Source organism: Borostomias antarcticus (genome assembly GCF_949987555.1).
Source record: "Borostomias antarcticus genome assembly, chromosome: 11".
In the NCBI taxonomy this organism is placed as follows: domain Eukaryota; kingdom Metazoa; phylum Chordata; class Actinopteri; order Stomiiformes; family Stomiidae; genus Borostomias; species Borostomias antarcticus.
In genome coordinates, this window is record NC_140244.1 from 22760123 (window position 1) to 22774678 (window position 14556).

A 14556-nucleotide genomic window follows, 5' to 3' on the forward strand; every position below is an offset into this window, starting at 1 on the left:
GAGCACTCGGGCGCTACTGACACAGAGGGAGAGGTCAACCTGTCACTCTAACCGTGTTCAGTTAGTCAAGCGCTTGGGTTCTGGCTCCTCAGCCTCACGGCAACAGACTCATAATTTACAAGCTGGTAATAATTAAACGAACAGTGCAATACAATAGGACAGCACTATACAATAACAATAAAAGTGAAAGTATGGTGTGAATGAATGAATGAATGAATGAATGAATGAATGAATGAATGAATGAACATTTATTTTCGTGTCATGTCCGAGGACCCATCCCTTACGGGATTATAAGACACCATAAACAATAAACAATAATTATCACATACACTTTTCATGGTTTGTAAGCTATGCAATGTATACCAAACAATAACAGAAAATAAATAAATAAAAATAACAGTCTTGTTATTTGAAGCTGATGCAGTGTGTGTGCTTCTTCAGCGAGACAAAAGAATATATATTCGATGTACAGGGATGAGCTTGGTACTCATCACCCAGGGACAAATACCTTTATTGTGTACTGGTAGGCTCCGACCTTGGGCTGCCATGGAAACGTGAGAATACTGGGACTCAGAACTATGGGATTGTAGATCTCCACCTCCTGCTCGTTGGAGACGGGGTTGGGCAGCAGGTGGATCCCGCCGTTCTGAAACAAAACACCAGCCTCATTTAGACTCTCTCAAAATTGTAACTTTATATCTAGGATTTTATATCTGAATGGGGGTGCTGGGTTTAGCACATGGCGATAATACAACTCACTTGGTCTACCACAGATCTTAGAGCAGCATCAATGATCGTTTGTCCGTTTTCCAGAGCCTTGACACAGTGGTATGATCCATTCGCAGACGATTCCAGAATCTCAAAGTACTGGCCCGGAAAGACGGTGTCAATCCTCATATTCTGAGGAGAAATATTAATGAGGGAGAAGAGGGGGTCGGTGTTAATCACGCTGTTGAAAACTAGCAGAATCTCTCTTTTAGCAGCGTTCAGACCAAAAATAGTTCCAAGCGCTTCCTTTCTGCTTTAATGTTCCTCGGATGTATTTGAGCCTGCAGCCGTTAACCTTCACAGGGAAATACCAGCTCGATTCCAGACTTCCCTTTTAATAACAGGAGAGGATCGGGGAGAGACGACAGTCCTTTCTGACCGTGGCCGGCTCGCATTCATAGTAGAATGGTGGCTAATCATTACGGTCAGTCAAGGCGGTTACTAATTATGCAAAACATCAGTAGGCGCACGCGTGCCATGTGGGCTATTCAGACCAACTCACGTCAGAAACATAGATTTTGTTGCTCGACTTGTCGAACACGTGGATGAGGATCTCGTACACTCGTCCGGTTTCCAGAACCCAGCTTTCCCCGGGGAGAATCTTGAACCCTGATCAAAACGACAGTGAAAACAAGTAATGAACACCGGTATCACGGAAGTTGGATTGGTACTGTAACTGAGTCTACTAACAAACGCTAGTACTTTAGAGACAAACATGAATGAAGGCGTAAACTAGTACCCAAGTATCCAGGCTCAACGACGTAGAGTGTGCTGTTGGGCAGACGCGACACCCCCTGCATACTAAGGCCTGGACAACGCGTATTAAGGACTATAAGATTAGGGACACACCGAATGACATCTTTTAGACCGCTTCCTTTGAGCTCCCAGTTTGTGTGTGGAGTGTGTCAAGTACACAATAGAAGGAGCAGGTAGGTCCTATTAAGAGCCCGTCAGGTCCAGCCCAGTCCGCCTGGTCCCATCATAGTGGATCCAGTACCCAGCTCTCTCTCTCTCTCTCTGCCCGCACACTAATATAAACCACACCTCTGGGTTTTATTATGTGATATACATACTATATACTTCTTTGCGCAAACCTGAATGGCTCTATCTAACGTATGGTACCACTATACCCAGAGGATGGGGAATACCCAGTGATTATACACATGCTAAAGAAAATGTCAACACCCACCCACCCACGCACGCACACACACACACACACATCCCCCGGGATTATTTATTATTTAGCTACAGCATGTACTGAACATAACATTTTGATTTGACATCTCCTTTCTACACGAAGACAGAACGCAGCTGCGCACTGCAGGGGGTCATTCTTACAGTATATTTTTAATGACGTTCAGTTCTTGGATACAAAAAAAAGGCAGTGGAAAAAGCTTTTATTACATGGCTAATGCAAAGCAATTATTATGTTATTTTTATTGCCTGCTGTACGCGTTGCGGCACACAGGCCTTCCTCAAAGCGACTGAGCAGTCGAATAGAACAGACACCACTGGGCACAGTTCTATTAGACCGCAACCATGCGTTTGGTCACCTCTTTTTTTTTTTGTATCCAAGTCAGCACCCTCGGAGCACCGTGTTTGAATTTGGACTCCACCAAAGACACACGCTGCCCCGTTTTTCCCACCTCTACACCCCCAGATCTACACCCCCCAGATCTACACCGTCACTACCATAACTACAGTACGCGTTCAAACCGTTGCATAACAGCGTTGTATTCGGTAACACTTCACAATAAGGGTACATTAATAAGCATTAATTAATGCATTCTTAAGCATTAAGTAACAGTTAACTAATGTCTCTATTAATCATTTACTGATGTTATTTATGTTAACTAAGGTTAACTCACCTAACCCTAACCTTAACTAAGGTATTAATTAACATTAGTAACCTAACCCTAAATAAGCATTAACAGTTAAATAATGTTTTTGGTGACCCTTATTGTAAAGTGTGACCTTGTATTCCGCTACCGCGACGCCGATCGACAACTAGCGTGCGTCTCGGTGACGGGCTTGCGGGGGTCAGGGGACGCGGCCGTGCTCTGAAGGATACTCTTGTGGTCCAGCACCACGTTGACGTGTCCCAGCTGCAGCGCGCTGACCGTGGAGGTGCTCTGGTCCAGGCTCGCCACCGCCAGGGCCGGGTCGCTGGCGGGTCCGGCCGCGCTGTTCTGGAGGTGGAGCTGGTACTGCTCGCAGGGCATGGCCAGGTCTGGAGGAGGAGTCAGAACGCCGGGAGGAGTCAGAACGCCACCCGGGTGCAGGACTCATCTCAAGAGTCCCAGGTCAGGGCATGACACAGTACATATGACGCCCTGACTAGTACCTCTGTATGTGATTCAATGCTTGTGTGCTATTCGGAGCTCATTACATTAACCCATACAGGATGTTGAGCTCCACAGTGTGCTGTGTTGAGGGTTAGTAACTGATACTGTATGGGATAGGACGTTGGGATAGGACGTTGAGCTCCACAGTGTGCGGTGTTGAGGGTTAGTAACCGATACTGTATGGGATAGGACGTTGAGCTCCACAGTGTGCTGTGTTGAGGGTATAGATATGATCAAGTGCGCCGTGTTGAGGGTATAGAGATACGCTCCAGTGTGCTGTGTTGAGGGTATAGTGATACGCTCCAGTGTGCTGTGTTGAGGGTATAGAGATACGCTCCAGTGTGCTGTGTTGAGGGTATAGAGATACGCTCCAGTGTGCCGTGTTGAGGGTATAGAGATACGCTCCAGTGTGCTGTGTTGAGGGTATAGAGATATGCTCCAGTGTGCTGTGTTGAGGGTATAGAGATACGCTCCAGTGTGCTGTGTTGAGGGTATAGAGATACGCTCCAGTGAGCTGTGTTGAGGGTACAGACAGATGAGCTCCAGTGTGCTGTGTTGAGGGTATAGAGATATGTTTCACAGTGTGCTGTGTTGAGGGTACAGACAGATGAGCTCCAGTGAGCTGTGTTGAGGGTATAGAGATACGCTCTAGTTTGCTGTGTTGAGGGTATAGAGATACGCTCCAGTGTGCTGTGTTGAGGGTATAGAGATACGCTCCAGTGAGCTGTGTTGAGGGTACAGACAGATGAGCTCCAGTGTGCTGTGTTGAGGGTATAGAGATATGTTTCACAGTGTGCTGTGTTGAGGGTACAGACAGATGAGCTCCAGTGAGCTGTGTTGAGGGTATAGAGATACGCTCTAGTTTGCTGTGTTGAGGGTACAGAACGTCACACCTGTGATGCGTCCCTGTCTGATCTTCTGGACCTTGTACTGCATGGCGGTGCCAGCCAGCAGGTAGACGTTGTGAGCAGGGCTCAACAGGATGTTCTCAAGGATCAGCAGTCGCACCTCCGCTGCGCCCACTTCCTGTGAGGAGGAAGGGGGGGTAACCATGGTTACAGCACAGCGCCTCACACAACAAGTTCCCACTTCAACAAAACAGTTAACGCTGGTGAATGCGATGAAACGGACAGGAACGTGTTTGTCCCTGAAACTGCAAACATATTTGTCATTGTCACATGATTGTAGGAGAGGACAGAATGTTCTCTCATCCAGCATATAAGAGCTCAAATGGGTGTTCTTTCGGTCATCTAGTGGTTGAGGCCATTCAATTCAGCCAGGTGACGTCATGACAGACTGGTCATCTCTTATGTCATCTCTGATCCCAGATGGGCATTATTACTGTGACATCACAGATGTGTCAGCAGATGAAGGTTACGAATGTCCACTATTTATATCTCTGCGTCCCTGGAGCGTTGCCATCACCAGCTAAAAGGCCAATGAGAGGGAACCATTTCCCCAGGGACTTGATTGGACTCCTGTGATGTTCGCTTGCTTCTAAAAATAAACCCCGTGCCTATTTCTGTTTCGTAACTACACAGGGTAATATTTCAGCGGTACGGTTTGCTTCAACAGCCCGGAGGTGTATTCAGCAGTGCATCAGACAGCAGCCTACCTTGTACAGGGACTCCTGTATTTTAGCCTTCAGCCTCGCGTGTCCCGTTTTCAGTCCCGACACCAAGATAATATCTCCCTGTCTTCCAACTCGCTCCATCTCAGAGATGTAACCAGGGGGTGTGTAGGTAGATTCGGAGAATTTAAGGACCCTTGGGAAATAACATTGGAAATGTATTAAGCCCTGTGCAGGCTTGGGTTCATCACAGACTGGTTAATGTCAATATTTGAGTTAAACATTTTTTTTTTATATATATTTGAGTTAAACATTTATTTATTTATTTTTACATCACACCCAGGCAGTGAAGTAAGCGGGGCAGGTTCATGAGCAATCTCTACTGCCCTCTGCTGGTGTTCAACAGTATTGGTCTAAATCTCATGCTGCAAAAGGACACACGTACGGACAGACGCACCCATGCATAGAAGCGGCTGCACCGCTTAAAAATGGCTAATTGTTTGAATTGTCATTGCTTATTGACTAGCAATCGATAGAGATATGATGTATAACAAAGTATGATTACATGAGAGGGCCTCACCGTAATGAGTGGTAGGAGTCTGAAAACCCGTCCACATCAGCATCTTTTACTATGGTCCAATCAAACACCAGGCTTGCAAGAGTACTGAAAGTGTTTCCTGCACATATCAGAAGCACAGGGATACAAAATCCGGTCAAAAACAGGATCTAATGTAAATTCATATGAATGTGTCCACAATACAATGTACACTACTACTTTACACATAGTTCTTTCAACACCTACAGTAATGTTCCAGGGCCTGTCACTGTGGATGACTACATAGAACAAGTGTTGACCTAGCATACTGGTTTGACAAGTCTCTGAACTCCTGTTGAATAAACTGAAACAAATCCTCAATCTTCAACCTTTGTTTCCTCCTACTGCAAACGGTTTATCATTTGAAAGATGTAAAATACACAGAGAGCGCAAAACCAACAACGCGTGAGCCCCGGGGACAGTCATCAGAGAGGCTGCGGCCACAGCTCATTGAGCAGCGAGGTTCTCCTCCGAATGGAACCGGTGGAACAGAACAAACAGACACTTAACTGCTGCCTCGGGGTAGGAGAACCTGCCTGGGGGTCATACAGTACCGCTTATCACTGCTACCAGAGGTCCTCATTAAAACGGCTGGGAAGCTATACATTGCTCATTACAAATGCAAGAGTTGATTCAAATAAGCGTATACTAGCAAATAAGTGTATACTAGCAAATCTACAAGTACTGGAGACCATAAAGGTTTTAGATTCCCTGTAAAAGATCTTATGGCCAGCGGAATACTGCACTTTCCTACCAGAATGACCCCTGTACTTTTCCCCCGGGGGACAGTCCCCTAGGACTCCCTGTCCCCTAGAGCTCCCTGTCCCCTAGGACTCCCTGTCCCCTAGAACTCCCTGTCCCCTAGAGCTCCCTGTCCCCTAGAGCACCCTGTCCCCTAGAACTCCCTGTCCCCTAGAACTCCCTGTCCCCTAGAGCTCCCTGTCCCCCAGAGCTCCCTGTCCCCTAGAGCTCCCTGTCCCCTAGAGCTCCATGTAGACGGCGTTCAGACAGGGGGGTAGAAGCTCCTCTACCCTTCGTGTGCCGAGGAGACGGGACTCGCCTGCTTTATGTCAAGGCAGTCGACAGAGAGAAAATAACATTCTCAGATTTGTCAATGGCAAAACATTTTTTTTCCAGCAGATCTTGGTTACAACAAGATCGAACTGGGAAAGCAGTTTCGTGTTTACACGTATGGTATTTATAAAGTTAAGTTCCCCGCGAAATACCCACAATGCTCTGGAGTAAACACAGACTTCATCTGTCTATGCTCAGAAATATCTTTTCCATCAGATGTCTTACGTTACCAACAATATTGAACTAGGAAAGCAGTTGTGTGTGGGAGCTATTCTGATTTAGAAAATCAATTTGGAAAATCAACGCTATCGCTAAACACGGAAGCTTTTTTGCATAGTCAATTTAAATATGAAATAAAACTTTGCCAGTAGGCTCCCTGCTCAGCCAATCAGAAATGTTCTGCGTTGCCGCCCTATCCACAAAGAACTTTTCCCTAGAGATGCAACGATCCACTTTTTTCAGTTACGATGCGAGTCCTATACCACAATTTGGATATCTGCCGATACCAGCGGTCGGTTTTCTTGAATATTATTTATGATTAACTTAATTAATTATTATCATTAACACACTTTATATACTTTACACATACCATATTCTTACTGTATTGCTACTGTACTGCATTGAAGTTTTTTATTATTAGGATATCTTGTATCTTGTTGTTGAGGAACCAAAATACATTTTACTCAACATATGGCTACTTGTATATTGGATGTAGGCCAAACAATGAAAGAATTCTTGAATCCTACTTAGTATTCATTTTCTCATATCAGCGCCCACTTTCATCAAATAAAAAGTAAAATTGTAAATTATAAACTGTCTGCTGTGCTCTCCAGAGTGGGTCTCAGCCTCAGCAGAAAGCAATGGTGTCCTATTTCCCTGTGACACGACAAGAGTAAGGAGAAGGAGAAATGGCTCTAGTTTACAGATTGCTAATAGGGGACCTGATAAGATTAATGAGGCAATGGGTTTAAATCTGAAATATTGCCAAATAGGCGCATTTGCTTTTGGAAATCCTCTGCCACAATCTTGTGTAACCAACTCGAGCACATGCAACTCCAGACTTTCACTTTCACTCGCTAAGTTCTTTGCAAACTCTATTAAACTTTTTTCAACATAACGTTCGTTTTCGCACCAAACCATGCAAACGGTCTAAAAGGCAGGCTAGTTTGGTGAACGAGACGCTGGACTGAGGGAAATGTGAACTGTAGCCTTTGATTGAATGAATGAATACCGGAACCCGTTCAATTCATCTGGATCAGTAGGTGGATCAGCGACCTCAGTCCGATACCCGGTCCGTGAACCACGTCTGGATCAGAGCCTGATCCCGATACTGGATCGGTCCCCTCTCTACTTTTCCCTCAAGTGTACCACCTCACGAGCGGGGTCTTTTCAGGGGGTCGAAAGTCACCCGCAAACCCACCCATAGACCCCGGCCCCTTTGGTGTGAACACAGTGAGTTACCCCCGGACCAAAGGGTCCGTAGTGCGGGAGGGGGGGGAAGTATGGCGGAGTGAGCGCTTATAAGCAGTGTGATGATACATAACAGGCGTGATACAGAGTGTGTAGGTTACTCTGCTGTGAGGCCACTGACCCTCGGAGTCCAGCGCGTGAATCTTCAGCTCCAGCGGCGAGTCCTCCAGGTGAAGCTCTCTGGTAGTGGACACTATCTGGATCTCACTGATGATGTCCACTATGGCGTCACAGCGCAATACCTGCCCCGTCACTGGACACGAGGGAAGATGAACACAGGTCAGTCACACAGAGATACTATGGTAGTTATCGTCCTGTAACCAGGTCAGTCACACAGAGATAGTTATCGTCCTATGGGGGAAATTATACATCGTTTTGTATATTCTGAGCATTGATAGGGTGAGTTCTAGACTGTTTGTCCCATTATGGAGAGCATATGGAAGGCATGTGGAAGGGCATGTGATGTTTTAAACCCCAAATTAGCCGAACGTTGCCAGTGGCCACCACTCCTCCATGACAAGCCCACCGACCTTCAGTAAACTGATGACACAGTATTGATTCAGAACAGTTTATTGCACAATGTTGTCAAAGGATTAAGTGAGACACTGAACAATAGAGCTACTGTATCAATAGAAAGAGGAAGCTTATTTTCTCCATATAGAAAACAGAATACTACCCTCTCAAATAAAATATAAGTCTGATCTCAACTACAGTAGACTTGGAGGATGGATGCTTTAGAACGATGACTTGGTCCAAACCAGCAGCTCTTAAACAGAGCGCCAGCAGATACATACCCACATCTGTGGCCAGGATGATACTGGTGAGTCTGGAGGGCTGGTTGGACAGGGCCTGGACGACAGCTCTCTGGGAACAGTGTCTGCTACTGTCTGCATCCACAGCTTGGATACTGGCCACCTCTGGTCTCGTAGAGGACCTGGAATGATACAGCTGCTGTTGAGTGTGTACACAAAGCGGACGTCTTATTTGACCAGAGGACACTTGCGGCAAAGCATTACATTCCCCACGCATTCAGGAAATCTCAAGACTCTCAAGGGTTCATCGTTTGACAATTATGGGTCAACAGCTTAACATGTGCCTCTTGACCCCCTTAGCTAAGGGAGGTCATAGGGCATATTACATGTGGCAGGGAACGGGATTTCTGGGAAATGTTGAAGCTCAAGTTCATGTCCACACTTGGGATTTCTAATTCTCGTGGTAGCCTACTATATTAGACTACTGCAGGTTAGCACCGTGCATGCAGCGGACGCCCTTACATGACACGTGAAATAAGATAGCCAAGCCGAGCTTCGGGCGGCACAGTTCCCCCTGCGTTTCCCGGCTGACAATAACAAAATGTGAACAGCCACTTACCATGTGTAGCAGCCTTCAGTCGCCTCCAGTGTGAAGTTAATTCTAGTACTTCTGGCTAGTGGTAATAGTACTTTGGGGATATTCAACTTGGAGGCACGAGTGGTATCAATAACTATCAATATGCCTGCTAATACTGAGAGAGATCTGAAAGACGCCATGTCTTTCGACTAATTTGGTCAAACTATCAGTTGAGGATTTTTGAAAAGTCTTTCACTATCCCAATTATAAAAACTCCAGTCTAACACAAATCAACATGCCTGAGTGACACTGATGAATTGTGGCGAGGTAAACAATGCATTAAATCAATAGTTACACTAGCCGTTCCCTAAAGCAAATATCCAAGTCATTGCTATACGTCTCCATCACAGAGAGAGAGCGGCACCCGCATGTCCGATACAATGTCGCACGCGTTCCTCAAATCGAAAGCTTTCTAAAGTAGAATACTCCTCTGTTTGGGAAGGTGCCAGATAAATGTAACATTCACATTTCAAGGTTAAAAAATAAGAAGTAATTTAAGTAAAATATTATTCATTAGAATTAAAGAAAAACCCGCCATTTAAAATTATTTTGACCTGCAGACGTGCATGCTGGGAGTAGATAGACGTCAAATCTGGGTTAATGACGCTCCTCTTAAAGAAGCAGCCTCTCTTTTCAACATGCACTACTTTTCCTGCGCACCAGAAAGAAGTAGCGAACCAAATGTAGGCCTACATTTAGAAATTTAGAGCACTATTTCTTGGTTTTCATAACTATATGTCCAGCTAATGAGTTGATACGTTTCAAGTAGCCTGACAATTGACCAGTTCTCCAATTTTAGTTTTATGTTTTTGCTCAGTGCGCCAGTCCTACCTCTAGGTGTCACTGGCACAGCTAGTTCATATCATATTCTGTGGTCTTGCCTTCGTGGGGATGGATGACAGCTGCAGTGGACATGAGCAAGACTGATCACATTCCCTTCTTTTTTAAATGTTGGTAGTATTCTTTTCAACGGTATTCTATTCTGCTCTATTCTATGAGAAGGAAGAAGTGAAAATCAATTTTTACTATTTTCTGATACGAATCCAGTAATAACTGAGCTGCAGTGAGTAATCAACGGTGTCACTTGTGGGTTCAATTATGACTTTTCATTTCAAATTGGCCAGGGTACAGTCTCCTCTCCATTACAGAAGTTCTGGAATGCTATGCAAAGAGATTCGATAACAGTACGACAGATCATTTGCAAAGAATGTAATTGCTAAAATTGCATTACGATTAAGCATAATAATATTAACACTCATTTTGCACGGTTGAAGAGACAGAGTAATTTCCTCCTATAATGAAAAAAAGACAAACAACTCTAGCACATGTAGCCTACAGTTATTCAAGATTCTTTATTTTGTTACATCCATCATACAAATATAATAGGGCAAAATTATTCGGTTCTGGCTCCTCAGCTTTGCAGCAACATCAGAATAACATTAGTTATTCTAACATTGTACTGTTTCCGTAAATCATTATTTTTACAAGCAAAGTATACTTTGCACCATATGGGGTGAGGCAGAGGATATGGCACAGTTCAACTGAGGGAACAGCATTTCCAACTTGACATTAATTAACCCTCAAACATGGCAGAGAGAACTCAACTGAAGAACAGGACAGCTGAGAAATGACAACATCTTTGGCAACATCTTGACTGAGCAGTGAAGAACGCTGACAGATGCTAAGACAGATAATTTGATTTCCATGACTTTTATTTGTGATATTATCTATTGGCAAACTGCTCAGTTCATGAGTTACACCTATGGACTGGTACCAGATTTTAATTCAGCTAGCGGGGGGGTCCACTGTTTCTACATCCCTGTTCTCTTTGATCCTTGAACGACTCTTGTTCAGCGTTGATTGTATTTCTGGTTGCCCAGACACCGTTGAGAGATGCACAACTTGATTAACAGACATAGTTCTGGTACTGTGCTTTACATAATGCTGCTCTGTGCCAGCAGTGACATACTGTATTTATTAGTCAGAAAGCATTGCCAATGAGATTACACCACTGCCTGCTGGTCCAGCAGAAGTGACGCTTCAGCATGACATGATCGGAATGGCAGTTCTCCAGTGCGCTACGTTTCTGTAGTTCTCCATCAAGTAAATGTGGATTAATCAAGCACCTTTATGGAGCCCTGAAACATAGGCCTTCAGTTTAATACACCATGACTGTCATTTCCCATTGGCCCTTCTTGCATTTATTCAGAATATTTAGATGGGATATGGTCTTTGAAGTGTAGGCCTACGGCGAAGTGAAGGGAAGGTATCCTCGCTCTCAAACTGGGGTTCTCAAGCTTTTTAGGGACACCTGGGGGTATGGTACTGTTACAGGCAACGTCTATTTGTTTTGGACTGGCCAAGGTATTCAGGTTAGAGTGTGTGTGGGTCGTGTAGGTCAGACGTTTGGTGCCAGCTGACGTAATGTCTCAGCAACAGGAAAACAATACCTGAATGTCACACAGAGCCCCCGGGGGCTGCCTCTCACGTCCGGACAACAAGAGAGCCCAGAACCAGGCTGACTTCATATGAAAACATACTGGGCTCGTGATGTGGAGCAGTTTCTTTGCCTTGCCTGATATTTCCTCGGTCCGAGGCTGGGAGTGTTATGAGCTAAAATGCTATGAACTAACTTGAAGGAAAGGGGAAGTCTGCTATAAAATCAGTCAAACCTATTTTGCTTTGAGTTGGATGGTTTTTGGGCAGTGTTTTTGGCTGGGAATATCATTTAAAAAGTGGATATACTGTACAGTACAGTACTCCTAGTTTCTGTACTATTGATGTAGGCTAGTCTTTAAAAAATCGACGATTGTCAGTCAGAGAGATTAATGTGGTGTGCAGGTTAACAGCACAAGGCTTGAAATTCAATTGATTTAGCAACTGATTCTTTGAATAACATGCAGTGCCAGAGGTGTTCTGACACAATGCCAAACCACAGGCCACCCACGTCTCAGTCTGAACTCACTGTTACTTTAACCTCATGAGCCAGAGAGTTTTTCCTCCACTGGAATCCATGGCTTGACTAAACTATGGGCAGTGCAAGATAGAATGTAACACCATAGAGAGTGTTGATCCTTATCAGGACAGCTATCCTTCACTTCTCCCCTCTGTTGTCTCCTCCTCTGGGACATCAGTGGTGACTTCCTGGTGACCAGGGAACTGTCATTGGTCATTATGCTCGGTTTGCTCGTAATTGACACTTGGGGACATTTCCTTAAAGGCTTTAGGCTTTAGGGTCACAGCACAATCTGGTTTAGGAAGTAGACCTTTAGGGTCTGAGGAGCAGTGCTGTAGGTAGACATAATAAAAGGTGTTACGATGCAGTGAAATCAGTCCTGGCCTCGGGGTGGTATCCTGTGTGTTCCAAGATTAACTAAATCAGTGACAGGGGTACTGGAGGTTTAGGTTTAAATCGAAGCCTTGAATTCACATGTTGTTCCCATGGTGTAGCCACTAAGTGGAAAGCTTTGCATTTTCTGCTCCATGCACTCGTAACCATGGACAATAGTGGTATAATCTCACTAAAACGCCTCCATGTGTTCCCAGTCTAATATATTCACACGTTTGTTTATTCAAAGCCCAGGAGATTTACTTTTAAAATTTGCATTGATGAAATTCAGTCGGGTAGATGGTGAACATTTGACTGAAATGTCCATGATAGCAGCATCATGTGATGACCATATAGTTGCATGCATCTGAATATTGCTTATTTTCAAGTGTCCTTTAAGCAGACAGAGACAGATAGGCTGCCTTTAAAGATTTCCAACCCAGAGGGAGAACTAAAACATCCCTGTAGGGCCTGGAAACTCTTTTACGAGACACAGGTGGGCACTCACTTTCATTTTGCTCACCCTTAATTTCCCTCTGCATGCCCCCCTGCAGGGCCACAGCTCTGTATCTACGGCCTCACATTAAAGACTTCCTCCGCTCACCTCATCGCTGACCTACAGTATACTGCTGATGGAAACCACATGCTGTCTGCAGCAGGAGGCCGGGTCTGCTAGATGAGAGCAACTCAACACTTTATTGACCAACAGAGATCAAGCTGAGCGGTTTCCCAGCCGACATGTTCTTGTATCTGTATTCGAAGTGCAGGCTGAGCATCAGGCCTGCAGATGGCAGAAAGTAAGGGAGTGAAATGGATTCTTCCATTACTGTACACTGGCCTGGAGAGCATTGTAGCATTAGTCATGCAGTGAGGTGATTATGAACAGAATGAGGCAATAGACAGAACTCTAAATCAGTGTGAGTACAGTACTGTTGATAGAGCAGTCAGCTGGGGGAATCCCTGCTCACCTGTTCAAACAGAGATGGGTGGTCAAGATAATGTGACACGCAATGAGCAGATAACACTAACACCTGCTGAACTTATGTCACCTGTCACTGTCAGTGATGTCTACCTGGATGAAAAGAACGCGTCATCCTGATTTAGAGCGCAGGCCTACCCGTCAGGGTGAGAATGACTTAATACTGCTCATAACATGTCATTAGTGATATTTCTCGCCTCGGCGCTCTTTGCTGGAGAGTTTCCAGGTATTTTTCTGAGAAACTCTAAAAAATTATTAAGACCCAGGTGGTGGGCTTGGTGGATTAGTACCGGCAGAATTCATCGGTCAGGCATGCATGAATAGGACATAAGAACAGGCCGATATTACCTTTCCCTAACCGGCCCGTGTCAGATTACCGGTGCGGTGACAGGTATCAAACTGCCGTGAGCTTGTCTGGTTTTATCCCAGCTTGCAGGCCAACTACTGACCAGACCTCTCTGGTCACTGCCACCGTGATGTCTTCCAGGAGTCAACGCTGTCCAAGGCTGTGGACTCAATACAAGTATAAAATGCTGTAAATGAAGTGCTTGGTGGTCCCGGTCGCCTGCACCAATTGATACAGCGATTGGTTTAATATTTCCTTGGGGTGTATGGATTTATCTGAGCATGCGTAATTCACATTCAGGATGCTGATTAACTATAAAGCCCTCATGCCCATGGTGCTTTTAGTAAAAATCCAGCTATATTCATTCATGCATTGTGTTTATTACAGAAGTTGTGGGTGGTCTTGTCTCCTATAGGCCTAGGCTAAGTATCAAATGCACCACTTTCCTAAAGCTCAAGCTGAAATGCGGTACTAATTTCCCTCCCCCGGTGTGCTTCACCGTCGTGCCATTCTAAGGGTCAACAGTTTATGGGTGTTGGTAGTAATATTGTGCACAGCTAGGGCTCTGATACCAGGCCTCCCCGGGGTATTAGAGTTTCGCAGCCAGTTAGCTGTTATGCAGGTCATTGAAAACACCAGAGCTTGGCGATCAGGCACAGCTCAGGCTGAGATCACAGTCAAGCATGCAGTCG

General features: G+C 45.0%; 1 protein-coding gene across 1 annotated transcript in view; it reads right to left on the minus strand.

The window, feature by feature from the left end:
• nup210 (nucleoporin 210) overlaps positions 1 to 9351 on the minus strand; it is a gene marked incomplete at its 5' end in the record, with an annotated part of 29132 nt that extends 19781 nt beyond the window's left edge. Inside the window, 11 exons of the mRNA XM_084445251.1 lie at positions 509 to 646; positions 760 to 900; positions 1271 to 1377; positions 1508 to 1576; positions 2840 to 2998; positions 4007 to 4139; positions 4729 to 4879; positions 5264 to 5360; positions 7944 to 8075; positions 8617 to 8756; positions 9194 to 9351. Of these exons, the coding sequence (XP_084301377.1) occupies positions 509 to 646; positions 760 to 900; positions 1271 to 1377; positions 1508 to 1576; positions 2840 to 2998; positions 4007 to 4139; positions 4729 to 4879; positions 5264 to 5360; positions 7944 to 8075; positions 8617 to 8756; positions 9194 to 9351 (1425 nt within the window). The remainder of the gene's footprint in view (positions 1 to 508; positions 647 to 759; positions 901 to 1270; positions 1378 to 1507; positions 1577 to 2839; positions 2999 to 4006; positions 4140 to 4728; positions 4880 to 5263; positions 5361 to 7943; positions 8076 to 8616; positions 8757 to 9193) is intronic.
• Between the last annotated feature and the right edge of the window lie 5205 nt (positions 9352 to 14556).